This window comes from Coregonus lavaretus (genome assembly GCF_964263955.1).
Source record: "Coregonus lavaretus genome assembly, chromosome: 23".
NCBI lineage: Eukaryota > Metazoa > Chordata > Actinopteri > Salmoniformes > Salmonidae > Coregonus > Coregonus lavaretus.
In genome coordinates, this window is record NC_140010.1 from 1,889,064 (window position 1) to 1,915,164 (window position 26,101).

At 46.6% G+C, this 26,101-nt stretch overlaps 1 protein-coding gene across 6 annotated transcripts; it reads left to right on the top strand.

The window, feature by feature from the left end:
- The first annotated feature begins 621 nt into the window (after positions 1–621).
- Positions 622–25,478, top strand: hectd3 (HECT domain containing 3). 6 transcript variants are annotated; one of them, XR_014615110.1, is made up of 20 exons: positions 622–1,807; positions 2,006–2,166; positions 2,302–2,394; positions 2,592–2,727; positions 5,987–6,108; positions 7,064–7,177; positions 8,591–8,682; positions 9,340–9,505; positions 11,725–11,806; positions 12,495–12,677; positions 14,338–14,390; positions 14,570–14,738; positions 17,075–17,278; positions 17,578–17,784; positions 17,894–18,023; positions 18,328–18,402; positions 18,517–18,598; positions 23,774–23,845; positions 24,220–24,621; positions 25,272–25,478. XR_014615110.1 is itself a non-coding variant. In XM_084187905.1 (19 exons), the coding sequence occupies exons 1-19, from the start codon at positions 1,454–1,456 to the stop codon at positions 24,302–24,304; spliced, it is 2,694 nt and encodes an 897-aa protein (XP_084044031.1). In that variant the 5' UTR covers positions 622–1,453; the 3' UTR covers positions 24,305–25,478. The 6 variants fall into 6 exon arrangements, 4 of the variants coding, with proteins under 4 accessions (XP_084044031.1, XP_084044032.1, XP_084044033.1 ...); XR_014615111.1 differs by having other exon boundaries at positions 8,591–8,673; XM_084187905.1 differs by having other exon boundaries at positions 2,592–2,841; positions 24,220–25,478.
- The last annotated feature ends 623 nt before the right edge of the window (positions 25,479–26,101 follow it).

A 26,101-nucleotide genomic window follows, 5' to 3' on the forward strand; every position in this document is an offset into this window, starting at 1 on the left:
TCCATGCACCTGTGTGTCAATGATTGTGTGAAATGTATTCTACAATCATGTTTAGATTGTTTGTAATCCTGGTTATTAAAAAAATGATTTTGTAAAACATGCCTGATACTTTTTTATAATACCTTTGTGTACAGCCTATGTCTATAAAAAAACATGACTTTTAACTTTGAAGCCTGATACCATCGATATACATTTCAGATTGATTTCACGAACAAAATTAGTGTATCTACATAAATGAACATACTGTTGGTAGTGAACCAATCTGACATATGTAAGTAAGGAAAAGGGTGTGATTATTTTTCATGTTTCATTTTTATATAGTCTTTATTTGCTGGTGTATTTCCTATGCAATTTGTTGTGTAATTGTAAGATACAGGGCTTCCTTGGTCTCAATTGGACTCCCTGTTAAAATAAAGGTCAAATAAAAAGTTAAAATGTTTGGATAGCTATGGAATGTAAACACATGGCTAGCTAGCCAGCTAAATAGAAGGCTACCTTTCTGCCGATGCTTTAGCAGTGTAACAGTCTTTGGTGTAAGCTAGCTCGCTAAGCTACTTGCAGACGGAACCCGACACCGTAACATAACTTAATGGGCGTTTCGCCCTTTAGATCCGGTTAAGTGCTACCGGTGAGAGCTACGGAAAGTGTCCGCTAGCTGTCAGTTAGCTGAAGCGGTGGCACCGGATGAGAATGTTCTGTTTCGTCTGAAACGGGCAGTGGATAAATAGCTTTTGTGTTGTCTTGTTTGTTCAGTATAGAGCAGGCTTTCCACGACAATCCCCGGGGGGCAACAAAGGGAGAACCGAACCGAAAAACTGAAATGTCAGGTGACGTCCACCGTTCAACTGTGGTGTTGACTGTGACGCATAGCTAGCTAGTTAACTAGCCCTGCGACGGACTGTGTTGTGCCCGGTTAGCTAGCTAGTTAACTAGCCCTGCGGCGGACTGTGTTGTGCCCGGTTAGCTTGAGTTAGCTAGCTAGTTAACTAGCCCTGCGACGGACTGTGTTGTACCCGGTTAGCTTGAGTTAGCTAGCTAGTTAACTAGCCCTGCGGCGGACTGTGTTGTGCCCGGCTAGCTTGAGTTAGCTAGCTAGTTAACTAGCCCTGCGACGGACTGTGTTGTGCCCGGTTAGCTTGAGTTAGCTAGCTAGTTAACTAGCCCTGCGACGGACTGTGTTGTGCCCGGTTAGCTTGAGTTAGCTAGCTAGTTAACTAGCCCTGCGACGGACTGTGTTGTGCCCGGTTAGCTTGAGTTAGCTAGCTAGTTAACTAGCCCTGCGACGGACTGTGTTGTGCCCGGTTAGCTTGAGTTAGCTAGCTAGTTAACTAGCCCTGCGACGGACTGTGTTGTGCCCGGTTAGCTTGAGTTAGCTAGCTAGTTAACTAGCCCTGCGACGGACTGTGTTGTGCCCGGTTAGCTTGAGTTAGCTAGCTTTTTAAAAAAAACAGAGATGTCACCGGGCGACAACCCTCACGTTCTACTGGGACGGATTCGGTTTCTGAACAAGTGCATAGAAAGTTTCAGGAAGAGCGAACCTGTGCCCGAGTGCCTATGTTTCGTCCCAAAAGAGGTATGTTATAAAATCTGCAAAGATTCGTCGTCGAATTCAACCGCCTCGTCCAGTACGTCCGTCGCCAACTCATCCGTCGGTAAGACCCTCGTTTCAGTGTGGGAGAGCCCCCATCAAGCTCTCCAAAGCAAGAAGCTATGCAAGTGCAACATCGAACCAAAGAAAGGGACATGTATTCGGACAACAGGGGAAGAGTATTGCAACAGCCACGGCCTTTGGGTCAAAATCAACAAGGTAAGAAAGAGTTGAATGATTCATTGCTTTACACACTTCCTGGTTCGTGAAGTCATGGCTCCATTCTTGTCGCAGGACTGATCGCCTTTACTCAGTACACATTTACATTTACATCATTTAGCGGACACTCTTATCAAGGCAGTTGTCCTTTTAACTCTCGTGTGTGTCTGCTTGTGTGTCTTTATGTGTGTGTTATAGGATCAGTTGGAAGAGCACCGTGTGGGTCAGGAGTGTGAGGAGGGTTGGGTCCTGGTCTGTAAACACACAGAGGGAGGAGACCGACTGGTACCAGTAGAATCACCTGAGACACTCAGCAGACACCAGCAGCTCTTCGGATATGACCACAAACCCTGCGACAGGTAGGTGTGTGTGTGTGTGTGTGTAACAGAGGTGGTGAGTAACTTTGCTCGAGACCTGAAGACTAGTAATGGCGCCGCCCAAACTAAGGTATAAGCTTTAGCTCAGCGGTTTTAATACGGTCTGCTCTCTGTCAGGTGGGAACAGGTGGTGGATGTAGAGAGTTCTCTTCACATCGGCTCCAAACCCAAGGTCGCAGAGTGTGACGAAGCGGCCGTCCAGAAGCTCAGGTGAGTGCGTTTGGAAGCGAAGCTAGCCAACGGTCTAGCTCAGGCCCATCGGTGATGGGTGATAACAGGCTCTGATGACCTACAGACATGCTGTGCAGTTTGGACACTTTCTGTAAAAACTCCCATGAAGTTGATAATGACATTAAGGTAGTCTGGTCTAACCAACACTACTACTGTTCGCTTCTCTGTTTTGCCAGATATGTCCCTCCCACCTGGACGTTTGAATGTGATGAGGATCTGGTGCACTACTTCTACGACCACATAGGAAAGGAAGATGAGAACCTGGGAAGTGTCAAACAGTGTGTTACCAGCATCGACGTGTCCTCCTGCTCAGTGAGTAGTGTGTGTTTCTGGCTGTGTGTCACCAGCATCGACGTGTCCTCCTGCTCAGTGAGTAGTGTGTGTTTCTGGCTGTGTGTCACCAGCATCGACGTGTCCTCCTGCTCAGTGAGTAGTGTGTGTTTCTGGCTGTGTGTCACCAGCATCGACGTGTCCTCCTGTGTCACTAGAGATCCTGGTTCGAATCCAGGCTCTGTCGCAGCCGGCCGCGACCGGGAGACTCATGGGCGGCGCACAATTGGCCCAGCGTCGTCCAGGGTAGGGGAGGGAATGGCCGGCAGGGATGTAGCTCAGTTGATAGAGCATGGCGTTTGCAACGCCAGGGTTGTGGGTTCGATTCCCACAGGGGGCCAGTATAAAAAAAAATATATATGTAAGTCGCTCTGGATAAGAGCGTCTGCTAAAATGACTAAAATGTAAAAAAAAATGTAAAAAATGCTCAGTGAGTAGTGTGTGTTTCTGGCTGTGTGTGTGTATGTACGTATGTATTGAGTGTGTGTGTCTTAATTGTGTGTGCGTGTCAGTATTAATTTTGTCATCAACCTTTTTTCCTGACTAAAACTAGGACGGTAACGAGACGAGATGCCCTGGAATAAAACGATAACTATTCAAATTACTTTTCATTTTAGTCGACGGAAATGTGAGGAGATGAGAATTCCATGCGAGACTAATGGACTTTTTATTTTATTTATTTTTTATTTATGTACCTCCTGAGTGGCGCAGTGGTCTAAGGCACTGCATCGCAGTGCTAGCTGTGCCACTAGAGATCCTGGTTCGAATCCAGGCTCTGTCGTAGCCGGCCGCGACCGGGAGACCCATGGGGCGGCGCACAATTGGCCCAGCATCGTCCAGGGTAGGGGAGGGAATGGCTGGCAGGGATGTAGCTCAGTTGGTAGAGCATGGCGTTTGCAACGCCAGGGTTGTGGGTTCGATTCCCACGGGGGGCCAGTATGAAAAATGTAATTTAAAATAATGTATGCACTCACTAACTGTAAGTCGCTCTGGATAGGAGCGTCTGCTAAATGACTAAAATTTAAAAATGTAAATTTAATTTGACATGAAGCTCCTTCATCCTTCCTCCTTCCTCCTTCCTCCTTCATCCTTCCTCCTTCATCCTTCCTCCTTCCTCCTTCATCAGAATATTTCATGCAATCCTCTCATTGGCAGAATTAACATCTTTGAGTTGTGCGATCTGATTGGCTGATCTGCCTGGCTTCTCCCACACTGCTCCCAGGCGGTCTGATTGGCTGATCTGCCTGGCTTCTCCCACACTGCTCCCAGGCGGTCTGATTGGCTGATCTGCCCAGCTTCTCCCACACTGCTCCCAGGCGATCTGATTGGCTGATCTGCCCAGCTTCTCCCACACTGCTCCCAGGCGATCTGATTGGCTGATCTGCCCAGCTTCTCCCACACTGCTCCCAGGCGGTCTGATTGGCTGATCTGCCCAGCTTCTCCCACACTGCTCCCAGGCGGTCTGATTGGCTGATCTGCCCAGCTTCTCCCACACTGCTCCCAGGCGGTCTGATTGGCTGATCTGCCCAGCTTCTCCCACACTGCTCCCAGGTGATCTGATTGGCTGATCTGCCCAGCTTCTCCCACACTGCTCCCAGGCGGTCTGATTGGCTGATCTGCCCAGCTTCTCCCACACTGCTCCCAGGCGATCTGATTGGCTGATCTGCCCAGCTTCTCCCACACTGCTCCCAGGCGATCTGATTGGCTGATCTGCCCAGCTTCTCCCACACTGCTCCCAGGCGATCTGATTGGCTGATCTGCCCAGCTTCTCCCACACTGCTCCCAGGCGGTCTCTTCAGTCAATCTTTTGAACTGATGTGAAGCCAGGACACTGGACTTGTAACTAACCTCAACCTTTACTCTCTCTCTCTCTCTCTTACTTCCATGTAGGCTATTGTTGCTTTGATCACATCAGAAGCTCTATTTTCCCATGTGCGCTGTTATTCATTAATCTGTGTTGCCACGGTCACACCACGGTCCGCAAATGCAAGTTGCAGTTGATTTTTTTCCTATGGGAAAAACGAATGGTATTTGTTGAATATTAGGAGAACAGTAATACCTATAGGAGTACAGTAATACTACAGTAGAGTACAGTAATACTACAGTAATACCTATAGGAGTACAGTAATACTACAGTAGAGTACAGTAATACTACAGTAGAGTACAGTAATACTACAGTATAGTACAGTAATGCCTATAGGAGTACAGTAATACTACAGTATAGTACAGTAATACTACAGTATAGTATAGTAATACTACAGTATAGTATAGTAATACTACAGTATAGTAATACTACAGTATAGTACAGTAATGCCTATAGGAGTACAGTAATACTACAGTAGAGTACAGTAATACTACAGTATAGTACAGTAATGCCTATAGGAGTACAGTAATACTACAGTAGAGTACAGTAATACTACAGTATAGTACAGTAATACTACAGTATAGTACAGTAATGCCTATAGGAGTACATTAATACTACAGTATAGTACAGTAATACTACAGTATAGTATAGTAATACTACAGTATAGTATAGTAATACTACAGTATAGTAATACTACAGTATAGTACAGTAATGCCTATAGGAGTACAGTAACACTACAGTATAGTACAGTAATGCCTATAGGAGTACAGTAATACTACAGTAGAGTACAGTAATACTACAGTATAGTACAGTAATACTACAGTATAGTACAGTAATGCCTATAGGAGTACAGTAATACTACAGTAGAGTACAGTAATACTACAGTATAGTACAGTAATGCCTATAGGAGTACAGTAATACTACAGTAGAGTACAGTAATACTACAGTATAGTACAGTAATACTACAGTATAGTACAGTAATGCCTATAGGAGTACAGTAATACTACAGTAGAGTACAGTAATACTGACATTGTTGGAAAGTCACATTCTCCCCTTTTCAAGGAAACCAGTTATTTGCCCTTTAGTCATTTATGCACTGACTAAAATGGCTGACTAAAATGGCTGACTAAAATGGATAAAACTAGACAAAAATTGTCCAGAGTTTTAGTCGACTGATAACTAAGGATGAAATGACTAAAATGGGACCAAGACTAAAAGGTATTTTGAAACTAAAATAGGTGACAAAATTAACACGTGTGTGTGTGTGTATTTTGACTGTGTGTGTCTTGACTGTGTGTGTATTTTGACTGTGTGTGTGTGTATTTTGACTGTGTGTATTTTGACTGTGTGTGTATTTTGACTGTGTGTGTATTTCAGGAGGACCCTAGTGGTGGGGCAGGTTGTCTGACAGATGGAGACACAGACACATACTGGGAGAGTGATGGGATGCAGGGACAACACTGGATCAGACTGCACATGAAGAGAGGCACCGTAGTCAAGTAAGGCTTACTGTCATACAGTCCTGTCACTGCCATGGCCAACCTGCGATTTATGTAGATGGAGAATAGTGTGGGGCTTAGTATGGAACCTGGGGGTACTCCCTTGGTGACAGATGGAGAATAGTGTGGGGCTTAGTATGGAACCTGGGGGTACTCCCTTGATGACAGATGGAGAATAGTGTGGGGCTTAGTATGGAACCTGGGGGTACTCCCTTGATGACAGATGGAGAATAGTGTGGGGCTTAGTATGGAACCTGGGGGTACTCCCTTGGTGACAGATGGAGAATAGTGTGGGGCTTAGTATGGAACCTGGGGGTACTCCCTTGGTGACAGATGGAGAATAGTGTGGGGCTTAGTATGGAACCTGGGGGTACTCCCTTGATGACAGATGGAGAATAGTGTGGGGCTTAGTATGGAACCTGGGGGTACTCCCTTGATGACAGATGGAGAATAGTGTGGGGCTTAGTATGGAACCTGGGGGTACTCCCTTGGTGACAGATGGAGAATAGTGTGGGGCTTAGTATGGAACCTGGGGGTACTCCCTTGGTGACAGATGGAGAATAGTGTGGGGCTTAGTATGGAACCTGGGGGTACTCCCTTGGTGACAGATGGAGAATAGTGTGGGGCTTAGTATGGAACCTGGGGGTACTCCCTTGGTGACAGATGGAGAATAGTGTGGGGCTTAGTATGGAACCTGGGGGTACTCCCTTGGTGACAGATGGAGAATAGTGTGGGGCTTAGTATGGAGCCTGGGGGTACTCCCTTGGTGACAGATGGAGAATAGTGTGGGGCTTAGTATGGAACCTGGGGGTACTCCCTTGGTGACAGTACATCATCAGATGACCACTAGCCCACCAAAACCATGACTTTGGTCAGCCGGTGGCTTCAATACTTGAAGTCTTAGGAAGACCTGCGAATAAACGTTAATTTGTATTGTTTTTGTCTTGTCTGTCAGTAAGCTGATCTTGACGGTGGACTCAACCGATGACAACTACATGCCTAAGAGAGTGACGGTGTTCGGAGGAGAAGGAGACAATCTGAAGAAGCTCAGTGACGTCACCATAGACGAGTAGGTTACTCCAAAGAACACCAGGGCAGTATTCAACAGAGCTAACAGGGCAGTATTCAGCAGAGCTAACAGGGCAGTATTCAGCAGAGCTAACAGGGCAGTATTCAGCAGAGCGAACAGGGCAGTATTCAGCAGAGCGAACAGGGCAGTATTCAGCAGAGCGAACAGGGCAGTATTCAGCAGAGCGAACAGGGCAGTATTCGGCAGAGCGAACAGGGCAGTATTCGGCAGAGCGAACAGGGCAGTATTCGGCAGAGCGAACAGGGCAGTATTCGGCAGAGCGAACAGGGCAGTATTCGGCAGAGCGAACAGGGCAGTATTCAGCAGAGCTAACAGGGCAGTATTCGGCAGAGCGAACAGGGCAGTATTCAGCAGAGCGAACAGGGCAGTATTCGGCAGAGCTAACAGGGCAGTATTCAGCAGAGCTAACAGGGCAGTATTCAGCAGAGCGAACAGGGCAGTATTCGGCAGAGCGAACAGGGCAGTATTCGGCAGAGCGAACAGGGCAGTATTCGGCAGAGCGAACAGGGCAGTATTCGGCAGAGCGAACAGGGCAGTATTCGGCAGAGCGAACAGGGCAGTATTCAGCAGAGCGAACAGGGCAGTATTCAGCAGAGCTAACAGGGCAGTATTCAGCAGAGCGAACAGGGCAGTATTCAGCAGAGCGAACAGGGCAGTATTCAGCAGAGCGAACAGGGCAGTATTCAGCAGAGCGAACAGGGCAGTATTCAGCAGAGCGAACAGGGCAGTATTCAGCAGAGCTAACAGGGCAGTATTCAGCAGAGCGAACAGGGCAGTATTCAGCAGAGCTAACAGGGCAGTATTCAGCAGAGCTAACAGGGCAGTATTCAGCAGAGCTAACAGGGCAGTATTCGGCAGAGCGAACAGGGCAGTATTCAGCAGAGCGAACAGGGCAGTATTCGGCAGAGCGAACAGGGCAGTATTCAGCAGAGCTAACAGGGCAGTATTCGGCAGAGCGAACAGGGCAGTATTCAGCAGAGCGAACAGGGCAGTATTCGGCAGAGCGAACAGGGCAGTATTCGGCAGAGCGAACAGGGCAGTATTCGGCAGAGCGAACAGGGCAGTATTCGGCAGAGCGAACAGGGCAGTATTCGGCAGAGCGAACAGGGCAGTATTCGGCAGAGCGAACAGGGCAGTATTCGGCAGAGCGAACAGGGCAGTATTCGGCAGAGCGAACAGGGCAGTATTCGGCAGAGCGAACAGGGCAGTATTCGGCAGAGCGAACAGGGCAGTATTCGGCAGAGCGAACAGGGCAGTATTCGGCAGAGCGAACAGGGCAGTATTCGGCAGAGCGAACAGGGCAGTATTCGGCAGAGCGAACAGGGCAGTATTCAGCAGAGCGAACAGAAACAGAGGAGGAGCTGTAACTTTGTTTATTTATCTCTCCCTCAGTAATCTGATTGGTGAGGTGTGTGTGCTGGAAGACATGACGGCCCACCTGCCAGTCATAGAGGTCCGCATCGAGGAGTGCAGGGGTGAGAATGGTGGCTACACATTGAATAATTAATATACACACAACTGTACTAATCATTTCCGGGCCTGTATTGGAAAAGCAGCTCAGTAGGAGTGCTGGTGTAGGATCCGTTTAATGAATAACATATGGACAGGGGAGGAGACCTGCTCTTAAAACAGTGCTCTTACTTTGAGATGCTTTATGAACACAGGGCTCTGATCATGACTGACATCAAATTCTGTCCAGCTGGTAAACTAGAAGAATCTTAGATTTACCCTGTGACCTCATCTGGGAGTGGCTCAGTGTCTTTGTTGGCACACTGTAGATATCAGCTTGGACTTTGGAAATAGAGAACTGTGCCTTGAATGAAATACTGTATCAATCCCAGGCTTATTCACTCGTGTAGTCCCCTGTAGCTCAGTTGGTAGAGCATGGCGCTTGCAACGCCAGGGTTGTGGGTTCGTTTCCCACGGGGGGGGGGGGGCCAGTATGAAAATGTATGCACTCACTAACTTTAAGTCGCTCTGGATAAGAGCGTCTGCTAAATGACTATAATGTAAAATGTCAGGACCTCAATGTCCCTTCAGTAAAACATAAAAATAATAATAATAATCCTAATTGAAAATGATTTGAAATGGACTCAACCCCTTCCTAACCTGTCTCTGGCTTTTCTCCCCCCGTCTCTCAGACGAGGGGATAGACGTTCGGATCAGAGGGCTGAAGATCAAGTCATCATGTGAGAGAGACCTGGGGCTCAACGCTGACGTGTTTCAGTCTCCTAACCTGGTGCGCTATCCTCGACTGGAGGGTACCCTGCCTGATGTCCTCTACCGCAGAGCCCTGGTTATACAGAGGTAAGACCCTAACCTACCTGGAGGGTACCCTGGTTATACAGAGGTAAGACCCTAACCTACCTGGAGGGTACCCTGGTTATACAGAGGTAAGACCCTAACCTACCTGGAGGGTACCCTGGTTATACAGAGGTAAGACCCTAACCTACCTGGAGGGTACCCTGGTTATACAGAGGTAAGATCCTACCCTACCAGGAGGGACCCTGGTTATACAGAGGTAAGACCCTAACCTACCTGGAGGCTACCCTGGTTATACAGAGGTAAGACCCTAACCTACCTGGAGGGTACCCTGGTTATACAGAGGTAAGACCCTAACCTACCTGGAGGGTACCCTGGTTATACAGAGGTAAGACCCTACCCTACCTGGAGGTTACCCTGGTTATACAGAGGTAAGACCCTAACCTACCAGGAGGGTACCCTGGTTATGCAGAGGGAAGACCCTACCCTACCTGGAGGGTACCCTGGTTATACAGAGGTAAGACCCTAACCTAACCTACCTGGAGGGTACCCTGGTTATACAGAGGTAAGACCCTAACCTACCTGGAGGCTACCCTGGTTATACAGAGGTAAGCCCCTGGAGCTTGTAGTGATCATCATGAAAAGCTCCTGACCATACTCCTATACTACCAAGATGAATGCTGGGCAATGGATGTCTGGATGTGGGGCTCTAGCCCTGTCTGGATGTGGGGCTCTAACCCTGTCTGGCCAATGGATGTCTGGGTGTGGTGCTCTAGCCCTGTCTGGCCAATGGATGTCTGGATGTGGGGCTCTAGCCCTGTCTGGATGTGGGGCTCTAGCCCTGTCTGGATGTGGGGCTCTAGCCCTGTCTGGATGTGGGGCTCTAACCCTGTCTGGATGTGGGGCTCTAGCCCTGTCTGGATGTGGGGCTCTAGCCCTGTCTGGATGTGGGGCTCTAGCCCTGTCTGGATGTGGGGCTCTAACCCTGTCTGGCCAATGGATGTCTGGATGTGGGGCTCTAGCCCTGTCTGGATGTGGTGCTCTAGCCCTGTCTGGATGTGGTGCTCTAGCCCTGTCTGGATGTGGTGCTCTAGCCCTGTCTGGCCAATGGATGTCTGGATGTGGTGCTCTAGCCCTGTCTGGCCAATGGATGTCTGGATGTGGTGCTCTAGCCCTGTCTGGCCAATGGATGTCTGGATGTGGTGCTCTAGCCCTGTCTGGCCAATGGATGTCTGGATGTGGTGCTCTAACCCTGTCTGGCCAATGGATGTCTGGATGTGGTGCTCTAGCCCTGTCTGGCCAATGGATGTCTGGATGTGGGGCTCTAGCCCTGTCTGGCCAATGGATGTCTGGATGTGGGGCTCTAGCCCTGTCTGGATGTGGGGCTCTAGCCCTGTCTGGATGTGGGGCTCTAGCCCTGTCTGGATGTGGGGCTCTAGCCCTGTCTGGATGTGGTGCTCTAGCCCTGTCTGGATGTGGTGCTCTAGCCCTGTCTGGATGTGGGGCTCTAACCCTGTCTGGATGTGGGGCTCTAGCCCTGTCTGGATGTGGGGCTCTAGCCCTGTCTGGATGTGGGGCTCTAGCCCTGTCTGGATGTGGGGCTCTAACCCTGTCTGGATGTGGGGCTCTAGCCCTGTCTGGATGTGGGGCTCTAGCCCTGTCTGGATGTGGGGCTCTAGCCCTGTCTGGATGTGGGGCTCTAGCCCTGTCTGGATGTGGGGCTCTAGCCCTGTCTGGATGTGGGGCTCTAGCCCTGTCTGGATGTGGGGCTCTAGCCCTGTCTGGCCAATGGATGTCTGGATGTGGGGCTCTAGCCCTGTCTGGCCAATGGATGTCTGGATGTGGTGCTCTAGCCCTGTCTGGCCAATGGATGTCTGGATGTGGGGCTCTAGCCCTGTCTGGCCAATGGATGTCTGGATGTGGGGCTCTAGCCCTGTCTGGATGTGGGGCTCTAGCCCTGTCTGGATGTGGGGCTCTAGCCCTGTCTGGATGTGGGGCTCTAACCCTGTCTGGATGTGGGGCTCTAACCCTGTCTGGATGTGGGGCTCTAACCCTGTCTGGATGTGGGGCTCTAGCCCTGTCTGGATGTGGGGCTCTAGCCCTGTCTGGCCAATGGATGTCTGGATGTGGGGCTCTAGCCCTGTCTGGCCAATGGATGTCTGGATGTGGTGCTCTAACCCTGTCTGGCCAATGGATGTCTGGATGTGGGGCTCTAACCCTGTCTGGCCAGTTGGTGTTGTGACTCAGCTTGTGTGTGTCCTCAGGTTCATCTCTCTGCTGGACAGTCTCCTGCCCCACCTGGTTCCAGCCTGGGACTACAGCCTGGCCACCTTCAACCACATCAAGGTACGTCTAGTGCTGGGCTGGAACAAAAGCCTGCTCACCCTGCACTAGCTCTCCAGGACCAGGGTTGGAGACCACTGGTCGACAGGGACTCCCCCACGAATGTCATGTCTGTAATCTGCTGGTGTCCTCCCTTTTTAATTTCATCATCTTAAAAGGGATTCTGCGAGATTTCGTTTATTTACTTACCCAAGAGTCAGATGAACTCCTGGATACCATTTTGAATAGAGATCACAGTGTTGTATCTGTCCCATTTACGCACAGGCATCGCCATGAGACGGCTACAACGTTGCGATCTCTTCGACAACTGGGACAGAATGAGGATGTGGATAGAATCTGGTTTCTTATGATTATCAGTGAAATTAACAAATGTATAAAATGTTGATGACTATGTATAGCATTTTAAGACTATAAATGGCCAACCACCCAGTTTAGGAGTAGTTAGATAGTGTATTCCCCTGCCTTTGAGAGGAGCTGGCTACTGTACAGGGAGACTTCCAGCCATTGCGCTAAGCTAACGACACGCTAACTTCAATCATCCCCAAACTGCACGCAGAGACATACAAATAGTATCCATGAGTTCGTCTGTCTCTGGGTAAGTAGATAAACGACCGAAATCTCGCAGCATCCCTTTTTTTTTTTTTTCAAGCGCATTATTACATTTAAGTACATTGACCTTTTTGTGCTGTAGAGTATCAAGCCGTTCCTGCTGCTGTCGAAGCGTCGCTCGGCCCTGATCACACAGTGTCTGAAGGACTCGGAGACCAGCAAGCCCAACTTCATGCCCCGGCTCTATATCAACCGGAGACTGGCCATGGAGCACAGAGACAACCCGTCACTGGACCCTACTGCTAAGAACGCTGTCTTCACACAGGTAGTGGAGGGGATGAGTGTGTTGGGGGGATGAGTGTGTTGGGGAGATGTGTGTGTTGGGGAGATGAGTGTGTTGGGGAGATGTGTGTGTTGGGGAGATGTGTGTGTGGGGGAGATGAGTGTGTTGGGGAGATGAGTGTGTTGGGGAGATGTGTGTGTTGGGGAGATGAGTGTGTTGGGGAGATGTGTGTGTTGGGGAGATGTGTGTGTTGGGGAGATGAGTGTGTTGGGGAGATGTGTGTGTTGGGGAGATGAGTGTGTTGGGGAGATGTGTGTGTTGGGGAGATGTGTGTGTGGGGGAGATGAGTGTGTTGGGGAGATGAGTGTGTTGGGGAGATGTGTGTGTTGGGGAGATGTGTGTGTGGGGGAGATGAGTGTGTTGGGGAGATGAGTGTGTTGGGGAGATGAGTGTGTTGGGGAGATGTGTGTGTTGGGGAGATGAGTGTGTTGGGGGGATGAGTGTGTTGGGGAGATGTGTGTGTTGGGGAGATGAGTGTGTTGGGGAGATGTGTGTGTTGGGGAGATGAGTGTGTTGGGGAGATGTGTGTGTTGGGGAGATGTGTGTGTGGGGGAGATGAGTGTGTTGGGGAGATGAGTGTGTTGGGGAGATGTGTGTGTTGGGGAGATGTGTGTGTGGGGGAGATGAGTGTGTTGGGGAGATGAGTGTGTTGGGGAGATGAGTGTGTTGGGGAGATGTGTGTGTTGGGGAGATGAGTGTGTGGGGGAGATGAGTGTGTGGGGGAGATGAGTGTGTTGGGGAGATGAGTGTGTGGGGGAGATGAGTGTGTTGGGGAGATGTGTGTGTTGGGGAGATGTGTGTGTTGGGGAGATGTGTGTGTTGGGGAGATGTGTGTGTTGGGGAGATGTGTGTGTTGGGGAGATGTGTGTGTTGGGGAGATGTGTGTGTTGGGGAGATGAGTGTGTTGGGGAGATGAGTGTGTTGGGGAGATGAGTGTGTTGGGGAGATGAGTGTGTGGGGGAGATGAGTGTGTTGGGGAGATGAGTGTGTTGGGGAGATGAGTGTGTGGGGGAGATGAGTGTGTTGGGGAGATGTGTGTGTGGGGGAGATGAGTGTGTGGGGGAGATGTGTGTGTTGGGGAGATGAGTGTGTTGGGGAGATGTGTGTGTTGGGGAGATGAGTGTGTTGGGGAGATGAGTGTGTTGGGGAGATGTGTGTGTTGGGGAGATGAGTGTGTTGGGGAGATGTGTGTGTTGGGGAGATGAGTGTGTGGGGGAGATGAGTGTGTTGGGGAGATGTGTGTGTGGGGGAGATGAGTGTGTGGGGGAGATGAGTGTGTTGGGGAGATGAGTGTGTGGGGGAGATGAGTGTGTTGGGGAGATGTGTGTGTTGGGGAGATGAGTGTGTTGGGGAGATGTGTGTGTTGGGGAGATGTGTGTGTTGGGGAGATGAGTGTGTTGGGGAGATGAGTGTGTTGGGGAGATGAGTGTGTTGGGGAGATGAGTGTGTTGGGGAGATGTGTGTGTTGGGGAGATGTGTGTGTTGGGGAGATGAGTGTGTTGGGGAGATGTGTGTGTTGGGGAGATGAGTGTGTTGGGGAGATGTGTGTGTTGGGGAGATGTGTGTGTTGGGGAGATGAGTGTGTTGGGGAGATGTGTGTTTTTAGCGATATGATTTTGACGTCTGGTTTTAACCCATGCAGGTGTACGAGGGTCTGAAGCCATCCGATAAGTTTGAGAAGATTTTGGACTACAGGTACAGTGATTCTCTCTACCCAGCATCTTATTGACCATCACATTTACTCAACTGTCATTCTCAGGAAGCTGGATTTGTCATCTAAAAGATGGTGAAATTAATGTGTAATAATAAGCTGTTACCATAACAGACTTCCAAGAAAATAAACCAGCAATGAATATGATGTTGTTGTTGATCAGATGGCCAGCGCGCTATGACCAGTGGTGGGAGTGTAAATTCATAGCGGAGGGCATCATTGACCAAGGCGGTGGTTTTAGAGACAGTCTGGCAGACATGTCTGAAGAGCTGTGTCCCAGTTCAGCTGAATGTCTTCTGCCGTTACCCTTCTTCACCAGGACATCTAACCAGGTAACTAACCCTAACCTCTACCTCCTTTACAACTAACCAGGTAACTAACCCTAACCTCTACCTCCTTTACAACTAACCAGGTAACTAACCCTAACCTCTACCTCCTTTACAACTAACCAGGTAACTAACCCTAACCTCTACCTCCTTTACAACTAACCAGGTAACTAACCCTAACCTCTACCTCCTTTACAACTAACCAGGTAACTAACCCTAACCTCTACCTCCTTTACAACTAACCAGGTAATGAATCCTACTACTGTTCTCTCCAGCCCAGACCCATTTTTACCCATGTGGGTTCAATACTGAAATATGAGGATTCATTGTGTTCGTACTTTGCTAAATGTTTGTTATTTGGAAGAAGTGGTGTCAACTGAAACCAGGGGAAGTCTAGTAGTGAAACCAGGGGAAGGTTAGTTACAACCAGGGGAAGGTTAGTATTACAACCAGGGGAAGCCTAGTAGTACAACCAGGGGAAGGTTAGTAGTGAAACCAGGGGAAGGTTAGTTACAACCAGGGGAAGGCTAGTAGTGAAACCAGGGGAAGGTTAGTTACAACCAGGGGAAGGTTAGTTACAACCAGGGGAAGGCTAGTATTACAACCAGGGGAAGGTTAGTAGTGAAACCAGGGGAAGGTTAGTAGTGAAACCAGGGGAAGGCTAGTAGTACAACCAGGGAAAGGCTAGTAGTACAACCAGGGGAAGGCTAGTAGTACAACCAGGGGAATGTTAGTTACAACCAGGGGAATGTTAGTTACAACCAGGGGAAGGCTAGTATTACAACCAGGGGAAGGTTAGTAGTACAACCAGGGGAAGGCTAGTAGTACAACCAGGGGAAGGTTAGTTACAACCAGGGGAAGGCTAATATTACAACCAGGGGAAGGTTAGTTACAACCAGGGGAAGGCTAGTAGTACAACCAGGGGAAGGTTAGTTACAACCAGGGGAAGGTTAGTTACAACCAGGGGAAGGTTAGTTACAACCAGGGGAAGGTTAGTTACAACCAGGGGAAGGCTAGTAGTACAACCAGGAGAAGGCTAGTAGTACAACCAGGAGAAGGTTAGTTACAACCAGGGTAAGGTTAGTATTACAACCAGGGGAAGGCTAGTAGTACAACCAGGGGAAGGCTAGTAGTACAACCAGGGGAAGGCTAGTAGTACAACCAGGGGAAGGCTAGTAGTACAACCAGGGGAAGGTTAGTTACAACCAGGGGAAGGCTAGTTACAACCAGGGGAAGGTTGGTTACAACCAGGGGAAGGTTAGTAGTACAACCAGGGGAAGGCTAATATTACAACCAGGGGAAGGTTAGTTACAACCAGGGGAAGGCTAGTAGTACAACCAGGGGAAGGTTAGTTACAACCAGGGGAAGGCTAGTAGTACAACCAGGGGAAGGTTAGTTACAACCAGGGGAAGGCTAGTAGTACAACCAGGGGAAGGCTAGTAGTACAACCAGGGGAAGGCTAGTAGTACAACCAGGGGAAGGTTAGTTACAACCAGGGGAAGGCTAATATTACAACCAGGGGAAGGTTAGTTACAACCAGGGGAAGGCTAGTAGTACAACCAGGGGAAGGTTAGTTACAACCAGGGGAAGGTTAGTTACAACCAGGGGAAGGTTAGTTACAACCAGGGGAAGGCTAGTAGTACAACCAGGAGAAGGTTAGTTACAACCAGGGTAAGGTTAGTATTACAACCAGGGGAAGGCTAGTAGTACAACCAGGGGAAGGCTAGTAGTACAACCAGGGGAAGGCTAGTAGTACAACCAGGGGAAGGCTAGTAGTACAACCAGGGGAAGGCTAGTAGTACAACCAGGGGAAGGTTAGTTACAACCAGGGGAAGGCTAGTTACAACCAGGGGAAGGTTGGTTACAACCAGGGGAAGGTTAGTAGTACAACCAGGGGAAGGCTAATATTACAACCAGGGGAAGGTTAGTTACAACCAGGGGAAGGCTAGTAGTACAACCAGGGGAAGGTTAGTTACAACCAGGGGAAGGCTAGTAGTACAACCAGGGGAAGGTTAGTTACAACCAGGGGAAGGTTAGTTACAACCAGGGGAAGGTTAGTTACAACCAGGGGAAGGTTAGTAGTGAAACCAGGGGAAGGTTAGTAGGACAACCAGGGGAAGGTTAGTTACAACCAGGGGAAGGTTAGTTGTGAAACCAGGGGAAGGCTAGTAGTACAACCAGGGGAAGGTTAGTAGTACAACCAGGGGAAGGTTAGTAGTACAACCAGGGGAAGGTTAGTAGTACAACCAGGGGAAGGTTAGTAGTACAACCAGGGGAAGGTTAGTAGTGAAACCAGGGGAAGGCTAGTAGTACATGACCTTCAGTTAGTTTTCTGCTCCCAGGGAACCGGTGAGGCCAGAGACCACTATGTTCCCAACCCGTCCTGCAGAGAGTTCCACAAGTTTGAGTGGATCGGACAGCTGATGGGAGCCGCTCTCCGAGGAAAGGACTTCCTGGTGCTGGCTCTGCCTGGTCTGGTGTGGAAACAGTTAACAGGGGAGGCAGTCAGCTGGAGCAAAGACTTCCCTGCTGTTGACTCCGTCCTGGTGAGCACTGCACTGCCCTGTTGTCACGTCTACAACTTTCACAACATCATAACTGACTTGAGGGTAAATCATACATTGAGGTGAAAGATAAAACTGTGAAAATGGCAGAACTCAAGTTAGGATTCAGTCCACAAACCTTTTCAGCCTGAAGCTTGTATCTGTTCTATAGGCGATACAATCACTAGTTGCAATATTCTGACAATGCATTGGATAATGGGATTCCCGACGTCTGTTTTTAAAATGTTAGTTAGTTTGCTCACTGCTTCTGTCCTATGTTGCTCTCCTCTGTGTCTCTATAGGTGAAGCTGCTGGAGGCGATGGAGGTAATGGACCAGGAGACATTTGACTTTAAGTTCGGAGAGGAGCTGGTGTACACCACCTTGCTGAGTGACGGCAGACTGGTAGAGCTGCTACCAGGGGGCAGCAACCAGGTGGTACGGTACCGTGACCGCAGGGAGTTCATTCACCTGGTACAGAAGGCACGTCTGGAGGAGAGCAGACACCAGGTGGGACGGGGGGGCTGATGAGAGTGTTGACCTGCCCTCATGCAGGTCTGGGTTGGCTTGTGTGGAGGGAGATGGTGTCTCACCATAAAGTGTGTGTTTTGTGTTCCAGATCTGTGCCATGCAGGCGGGGCTGGTGAAGGTAGTCCCCCAGGCAGTGTTGGATCTGCTGACCTGGCAGGAGGTGGAGAAGAGAGTTTGCGGAGACCCAGAGATCACCGTGGAGGCACTCAAACGACTCAGTGAGTAATCAAGACGGACCTTGAATGTGGTTGAAGAGGGCCAGGCTGTAGTCCCCTCGCCACATTAGGTGGATATTAACCCATAGTGTTGTCTCTCACCTCATTAGGTTGATATTAACCCATAGTGTTGTCTCTCACCACATTAGGTGGATATTAACCCATAGTGTTGTCTCTCACCACATTAGGTGGATATTAACCCATAGTGTTGTCTCTCACCTCATTAGGTGGATATTAACCCATAGTGTTGTCTCTCACCACATTAGGTGGATATTAACCCATAGTGTTGTCTCTCTCTCCCCTACAGCTCGATATGAGGACTTGGAGCAGACTGATGTCAGGGTACAATACCTGTGGGAAGCTCTCATGAACTTCACGAACGGTCAGTTAAAACAGTCTTCTTTCTCTCTCTCTCTCTCCCTGTCTTCTGTCCTCCATTCTCTTTTCTCACTCACTCACTCACTGTTCTCTCCCCTCTGCTCTTCTTCTCTTCCAGAGGACCGCAGCCGGTTCCTGAGGTTTGTGACAGGGAGGAGCCGTCTTCCTGCTCCCATTTACATCTTCCCTGACAAACAAGGGTATGTTAGTAGGACGCATTATAACGTACGTTAGTAGGATGCATTATAACGTACGTTAGTAGGACGCATTATAACGTACGTTAGTAGGACGCATTATAACGTACGTTAGTAGGATGCATTATAACGTACGTTAGTAGGACGCATTATAACGTACGTTAGTAGGATGCATTATAACGTACGTTAGTAGGACGCATTATAACGTATGTTAGTAGGACGCATTATAACGTACGTTAGTAGGACGCATTATAACGTACGTTAGTAGGACGCATTATAACGTACGCTAGTAGGACGCATTATAACGTATGTTAATTGGATGCATTATAACGTACGTTAGTAGGACTCATTATAACGTACGTTAGTAGGACGCATTATAACGTACGCTAGTAGGACGCATTATAACGTACGTTAGTAGGATGCATTATAACGTACGTTAGTAGGACGCATTATAACGTACGCTAGTAGGACGCATTATAACGTACGTTAGTAGGACGCATTATAACGTATGTTAATTGGATGCATTATAACGTATGTTAATTGGATGCATTATAACGTATGTTAGTAGGACGCATTATAACGTATGTTAATTGGATGCATTATAACGTACGTTAGTAGGACGCATTATAACGTATGTTAATTGGATGCATTATAACGTACGTTAGTAGGACGCATTATAACGTATGTTAATTGGATGCATTATAACGTACGTTAGTAGGACGCATTATAACGTACGCTAGTAGGATGCATTATAACGTACGTTAGTAGGACGCATTATAACGTATGTTAATTGGATGCATTATAACGTACGTTAGTAGGACGCATTATAACGTATGTTAATTGGATGCATTATAACGTACGTTAGTAGGATGCATTATAACGTACGTTAGTAGGACGCATTATAACGTACGTTAGTAGGACGCATTATAACGTATGTTAATTGGATGCATTATAACGTACGTTAGTAGGACGCATTATAACGTACGTTAGTAGGACGCATTATAACGTACGTTAGTAGGACGCATTATAACGTACGTTAGTAGGACGCATTATAACGTACGTTAGTAGGACGCATTATAACGTACGTTAGTAGGACGCATTATAACGTACGTTAGTAGGACGCATTATAACGTACGTTAGTAGGACGCATTATAACGTACGTTAGTAGGACGCATTATAACGTACGTTAGTAGGACGCATTATAACGTACGTTAGTAGGACGCATTATAACGTACGTTAGTAGGATGCATTATAACGTACGTTAGTAGGACGCATTATAACGTACGTTAGTAGGACGCATTATAATGTACGTTAGTAGGATGCATTATAACGTACGTTAGTAGGACGCATTATAACGTACGTTAGTAGGACGCATTATAACGTACGTTAGTAGGACGCATTATAATGTACGTTAGTAGGATGCATTATAATGTACGTTAGTAGGACGCATTATAACGTACGTTAGTAGGACGCATTATAACGTACGTTAGTAGGACGCATTATAACGTACGTTAGTAGGACGCATTATAACGTACGTTAGTAGGACGCATTATAACGTACGTTAGTAGGACGCATTATAACGTACGTTAGTAGGACGCATTATAATGTACGTTAGTAGGACGCATTATAACGTACGTTAGTAGGACGCATTATAACGTACGTTAGTAGGACGCATTATAATGTACGTTAGTAGGACGCATTATAACGTACGTTAGTAGGACGCATTATAACGTACGTTAGTAGGATGCATTATAACGTACGTTAGTAGGACGCATTATAACGTACGTTAGTAGGACGCATTATAACGTACGTTAGTAGGACGCATTATAATGTACGTTAGTAGGACGCATTATAACGTACGTTAGTAGGACGCATTATAACGTACGTTAGTAGGACGCATTATAACGTACGTTAGTAGGACGCATTATAACGTACGTTAGTAGGACGCATTATAACGTACGTTAGTAGGACGCATTATAACGTACGTTAGTAGGACGCATTATAACGTACGTTAGTAGGACGCATTATAACGTACGTTAGTAGGATGCATTATAACGTACGTTAGTAGGACGCATTATAACGTACGTTAGTAGGATGCATTATAACGTACGTTAGTAGGACGCATTATAACGTACGTTAGTAGGATGCATTATAATGTACGTTAGTAGGACGCATTATATCGTACGTTAGTAGGACGCATTATAACGTACGTTAGTAGGACGCATTATAACGTACGTTAGTAGGACGCATTATAACGTACGTTAGTAGGACGCATTATAACGTACGTTAGTAGGACGCATTATAACGTACGTTAGTAGGACGCATTATAACGTACGTTAGTAGGACGCATTATAACGTACGTTAGTAGGATGCATTATAACGTACGTTAGTAGGACGCATTATAACGTACGTTAGTAGGATGCATTATAACGTACGTTAGTAGGACGCATTATAACGTACGTTAGTAGGATGCATTATAATGTACGTTAGTAGGACGCATTATATCGTACGTTAGTAGGACGCATTATAACGTACGTTAGTAGGACGCATTATAACGTATGTTAATTGGATGCATTATAACGTATGTTAATTGGATGCATTATAACGTATGTTAGTAGGACGCATTATAACGTACGTTAATTGGATGCATTATAACGTACGTTAGTAGGACGCATTATAACGTATGTTAATTGGATGCATTATAACGTACGTTAGTAGGACGCATTATAACGTATGTTAATTGGATGCATTATAACGTACGTTAGTAGGACGCATTATAACGTACGCTAGTAGGATGCATTATAACGTACGTTAGTAGGACGCATTATAACGTATGTTAATTGGATGCATTATAACGTACGTTAGTAGGACGCATTATAACGTACGTTAGTAGGACGCATTATAACGTACGTTAGTAGGACGCATTATAACGTACGTTAGTAGGACGCATTATAACGTACGTTAGTAGGACGCATTATAACGTACGTTAGTAGGACGCATTATAACGTACGTTAGTAGGACGCATTATAACGTACGTTAGTAGGACGCATTATAACGTACGTTAGTAGGACGCATTATAACGTACGTTAGTAGGACGCATTATAACGTACGTTAGTAGGACGCATTATAACGTACGTTAGTAGGACGCATTATAACGTACGTTAGTAGGATGCATTATAACGTACGTTAGTAGGATGCATTATAACGTACGTTAGTAGGACGCATTATAACGTACGTTAGTAGGACGCATTATAATGTACGTTAGTAGGATGCATTATAACGTACGTTAGTAGGACGCATTATAACGTACGTTAGTAGGACGCATTATAACGTACGTTAGTAGGACGCATTATAACGTACGTTAGTAGGATGCATTATAACGTACGTTAGTAGGACGCATTATAACGTACGTTAGTAGGACGCATTATAACGTACGTTAGTAGGACGCATTATAACGTACGTTAGTAGGACGCATTATAACGTACGTTAGTAGGACGCATTATAACGTACGTTAGTAGGACGCATTATAATGTACGTTAGTAGGACGCATTATAACGTACGTTAGTAGGACGCATTATAACGTACGTTAGTAGGATGCATTATAACGTACGTTAGTAGGACGCATTATAACGTACGTTAGTAGGACGCATTATAACGTACGTTAGTAGGACGCATTATAATGTACGTTAGTAGGACGCATTATAACGTACGTTAGTAGGACGCATTATAACGTACGTTAGTAGGACGCATTATAACGTACGTTAGTAGGACGCATTATAACGTACGTTAGTAGGACGCATTATAACGTACGTTAGTAGGACGCATTATAAAGTACGTTAGTAGGACGCATTATAACGTACGTTAGTAGGACGCATTATAACGTACGTTAGTAGGATGCATTATAACGTACGTTAGTAGGACGCATATAACGTACGTTAGTAGGATGCATTATAACGTACGTTAGTAGGACGCATTATAACGTACGTTAGTAGGATGCATTATAATGTACGTTAGTAGGACGCATTATATCGTACGTTAGTAGGACGCATTATTACGTACGTTAGTAGGACGCATTATAACGTACGTTAGTAGGACGCATTATAACGTACGTTAGTCGGACGCATTATAACGTACGTTAGTAGGACGCATTATAACGTACGTTAGTAGGACGCATTATAACGTACGTTAGTAGGACGCATTATAACGTACGTTAGTAGGACGCATTATAACGTACGTTAGTAGGACGCATTATAACGTACGTTAGTAGGACGCATTATAACGTACGTTAGTAGGATGCATTATAACGTACGTTAGTAGGACGCATTATAACGTACGTTAGTAGGATGCATTATAACGTACGTTAGTAGGACGCATTATAACGTACGTTAGTAGGACGCATTATAACGTACGTTAGTAGGACGCATTATAACGTACGTTAGTAGGACGCATTATAACGTACGTTAGTAGGACGCATTATAACGTACGTTAGTAGGACGCATTATAACGTACGTTAGTAGGACGCATTATAACGTACGTTAGTAGGACGCATTATAACGTACGTTAGTAGGACGCATTATATCGTACGTTAGTAGGACGCATTATAACGTACGTTAGTAGGATGCATTATAACGTACGTTAGTAGGACGCATTATAACGTACGTTAGTAGGACGCATTATAACGTACGTTAGTAGGACGCATTATAATGTACGTTAGTAGGACGCATTATAACGTACGTTAGTAGGACGCATTATAACGTACGTTAGTAGGACGCATTATAACGTACGTTAGTAGGACGCATTATAACGTACGTTAGTAGGACACATTATAATGTACGTTAGTAGGACGCATTATAACGTACGTTAGTAGGATGCATTATAATGTACGTTAGTAGGACGCATTATAACGTACGTTAGTAGGACGCATTATAACGTACGTTAGTAGGACGCATTATAACGTACGTTAGTAGGACGCATTATAACGTACGTTAGTAGGACGCATTATAACGTACGTTAGTAGGACGCATTATAACGTACGTTAGTAGGACGCATTATAACGTACGTTAGTAGGACGCATTATAACGTACGTTAGTAGGACACAATCCCAAAGCAAATACCTTATAAGATACTGCTCTTATGGCTGATGTTACTGCACTTTTTACAACGTCTTTGGTTTCCCTCCAGCTCTGAGACTACAGATGCATTGCCACAGTCTTCCACCTGCTCCAGTACTCTGTATCTACCCAACTACCCCAGGTGAGTCCTAATGGCAATTCTCTCTACTGTTATCAGAATACTTACAAGATAACCCACTTATCTTTGGTTCCATATAACGGAGATTGTAGATGTGAAATTTCAATGGTTGTACTCTTCCACATTCTCTAGTAAGATTTACATTTGACATTTTAGTCATTTAGCAGACGCTCTTATCCAGAGCGACTTACAGGAGCAATTAGGGTTAAGTGCCTTGCTCAAGGGCACATCGACAGATTTTTCACCTAGTCGGCTCGGGGATTAGAACCTTTCGGTTACTGGCACAACGCTCTTAACCACTGAGCTACCTTCCACATTCTCAAGCTCATTAAATAATACTGAAGTATCTAATTCCCTAACTTTGTGTGTCCCTGCAGTGCGAAGGTGTGTGAGGACAAGCTGCGCTACGCTGCCTACAACTGTGTTGCCATCGACACTGACATGAGTCCCTGGGAGGAGTGACCACGCCCCCCCCTGCCACGCCCATATAGCAGTTTTATGCCACGCCCACCTGTATTTATGCAGCGTTTATAACAAGTGGGGGGGAAAAAATAGTACTTGTAAATTGGGAGCAACAAGTTGTGTGCATACATGTGCTTTGAACTTGTTGAGAATGCTGATTGGCTAATGGCATGAAGGCAGCGTTAGCATCACTTTCAGGAGCTGCTGCCAAGCTTGCTATCATGTACACCATATCTACACCGTTGCCAAGCTTGCTATCATGTACACCATATCTACACCGTTGCCAAGCTTGCTATCATGTACACCATATCTACACTGTAGCATGAAGGCAGCGTTAGCATCACTTTCAGGAGCTGCTGCCAAGCTTGCTATCATGTACACCATATCTACACCGTTGCCAAGCTTGCTATCATGTACACCATATCTACACCGTTGCCGAGCTTGCTATCATGTACACCATATCTACACCGTAGCCGAGCTTGCTATCATGTACACCATATCTACACCGTAGCCAAGCTTGCTATCATGTACACCATATCTACACCGTAGCCAAGCTTGCTGTCATGTACACCATATCTACACCGTAGCCGAGCTTGCTATCATGTACACCATATCTACACCGTAGCCGAGCTTGCTATCATGTACACCATATCTACACCGTAGCCAAGCTTGCTATCATGTACACCATATCTACACCGTTGCCAAGCTTGCTATCATGTACACCATATCTACACCGTAGCCGAGCTTGCTATCATGTACACCATATCTACACCGTAGCCAAGCTTGCTATCATGTACACCATATCTACACCGTAGCCGAGCTTGCTATCATGTACACCATATCTACACCGTAGCCAAGCTTGCTGTCATGTACACCATATCTACACCGTTGCCAAGCTTGCTGTCATGTACACCATATCTACACTGCTGCCAAGCTTGCTGTCATGTACACCATATCTACACCGTAGCCGAGCTTGCTATCATGTACACCATATCTACACCGTAGCCAAGCTTGCTGTCATGTACACCATATCTACACCGTAGCCGAGCTTGCTATCATGTACACCATATCTACACCGTAGCCAAGCTTGCTGTCATGTACACCATATCTACACCGTAGCCGACCTATTACAGCTGTACTGTACATAATAAACTAATATGAGGAAATATAATAATCATGACTTCTGATGTTGTTTTATGTCACCTCATAATATGGGGAATATTCCAATGTATGACCCCGAAAAAAAGAAGAAAAAAAAGGTTACGATTTTATGTTTTCTTAAATGTGAAGAGTTACTTGCAGCACAAGTCTTTCTTGGAATAGTAAGAATTGTCTAACCTTTTCACACACTGAAGCCATATATGAGGCCTACAGGCAAAGATTCACAACAATTTATGGGAGATGGTGAGAATGAGAGCAATTAAACTGTAGATTAGATGTCACTTTACCACTACTTACATGTACTAATTACCTCGACTAACCTGTACCCCCACACATTGACTCAGTACCGGTACCCCCTGCATGTAGCCTCATTGTTATTTGATTGTGTCATAAAAAATAAAAAAAAAGTATTACTTTAGTTTATTTAGTAAATAATTTCTTAACTCTATTTTCTTAACTGCATTGTTGGTTAAGGGCTGTAAGTAAAGCATTTCACGGTAAGGTCTACACCTGTTGGATTCGGCGCATGTGACAAATAATATTTCATTTGATGAGTTTAGTCACATGCACAGGGTAATCGCGGTGTACAGTGAAATTCTTTAACTCCAACAGTGCAGGTCCAAAAATGTGAGTACT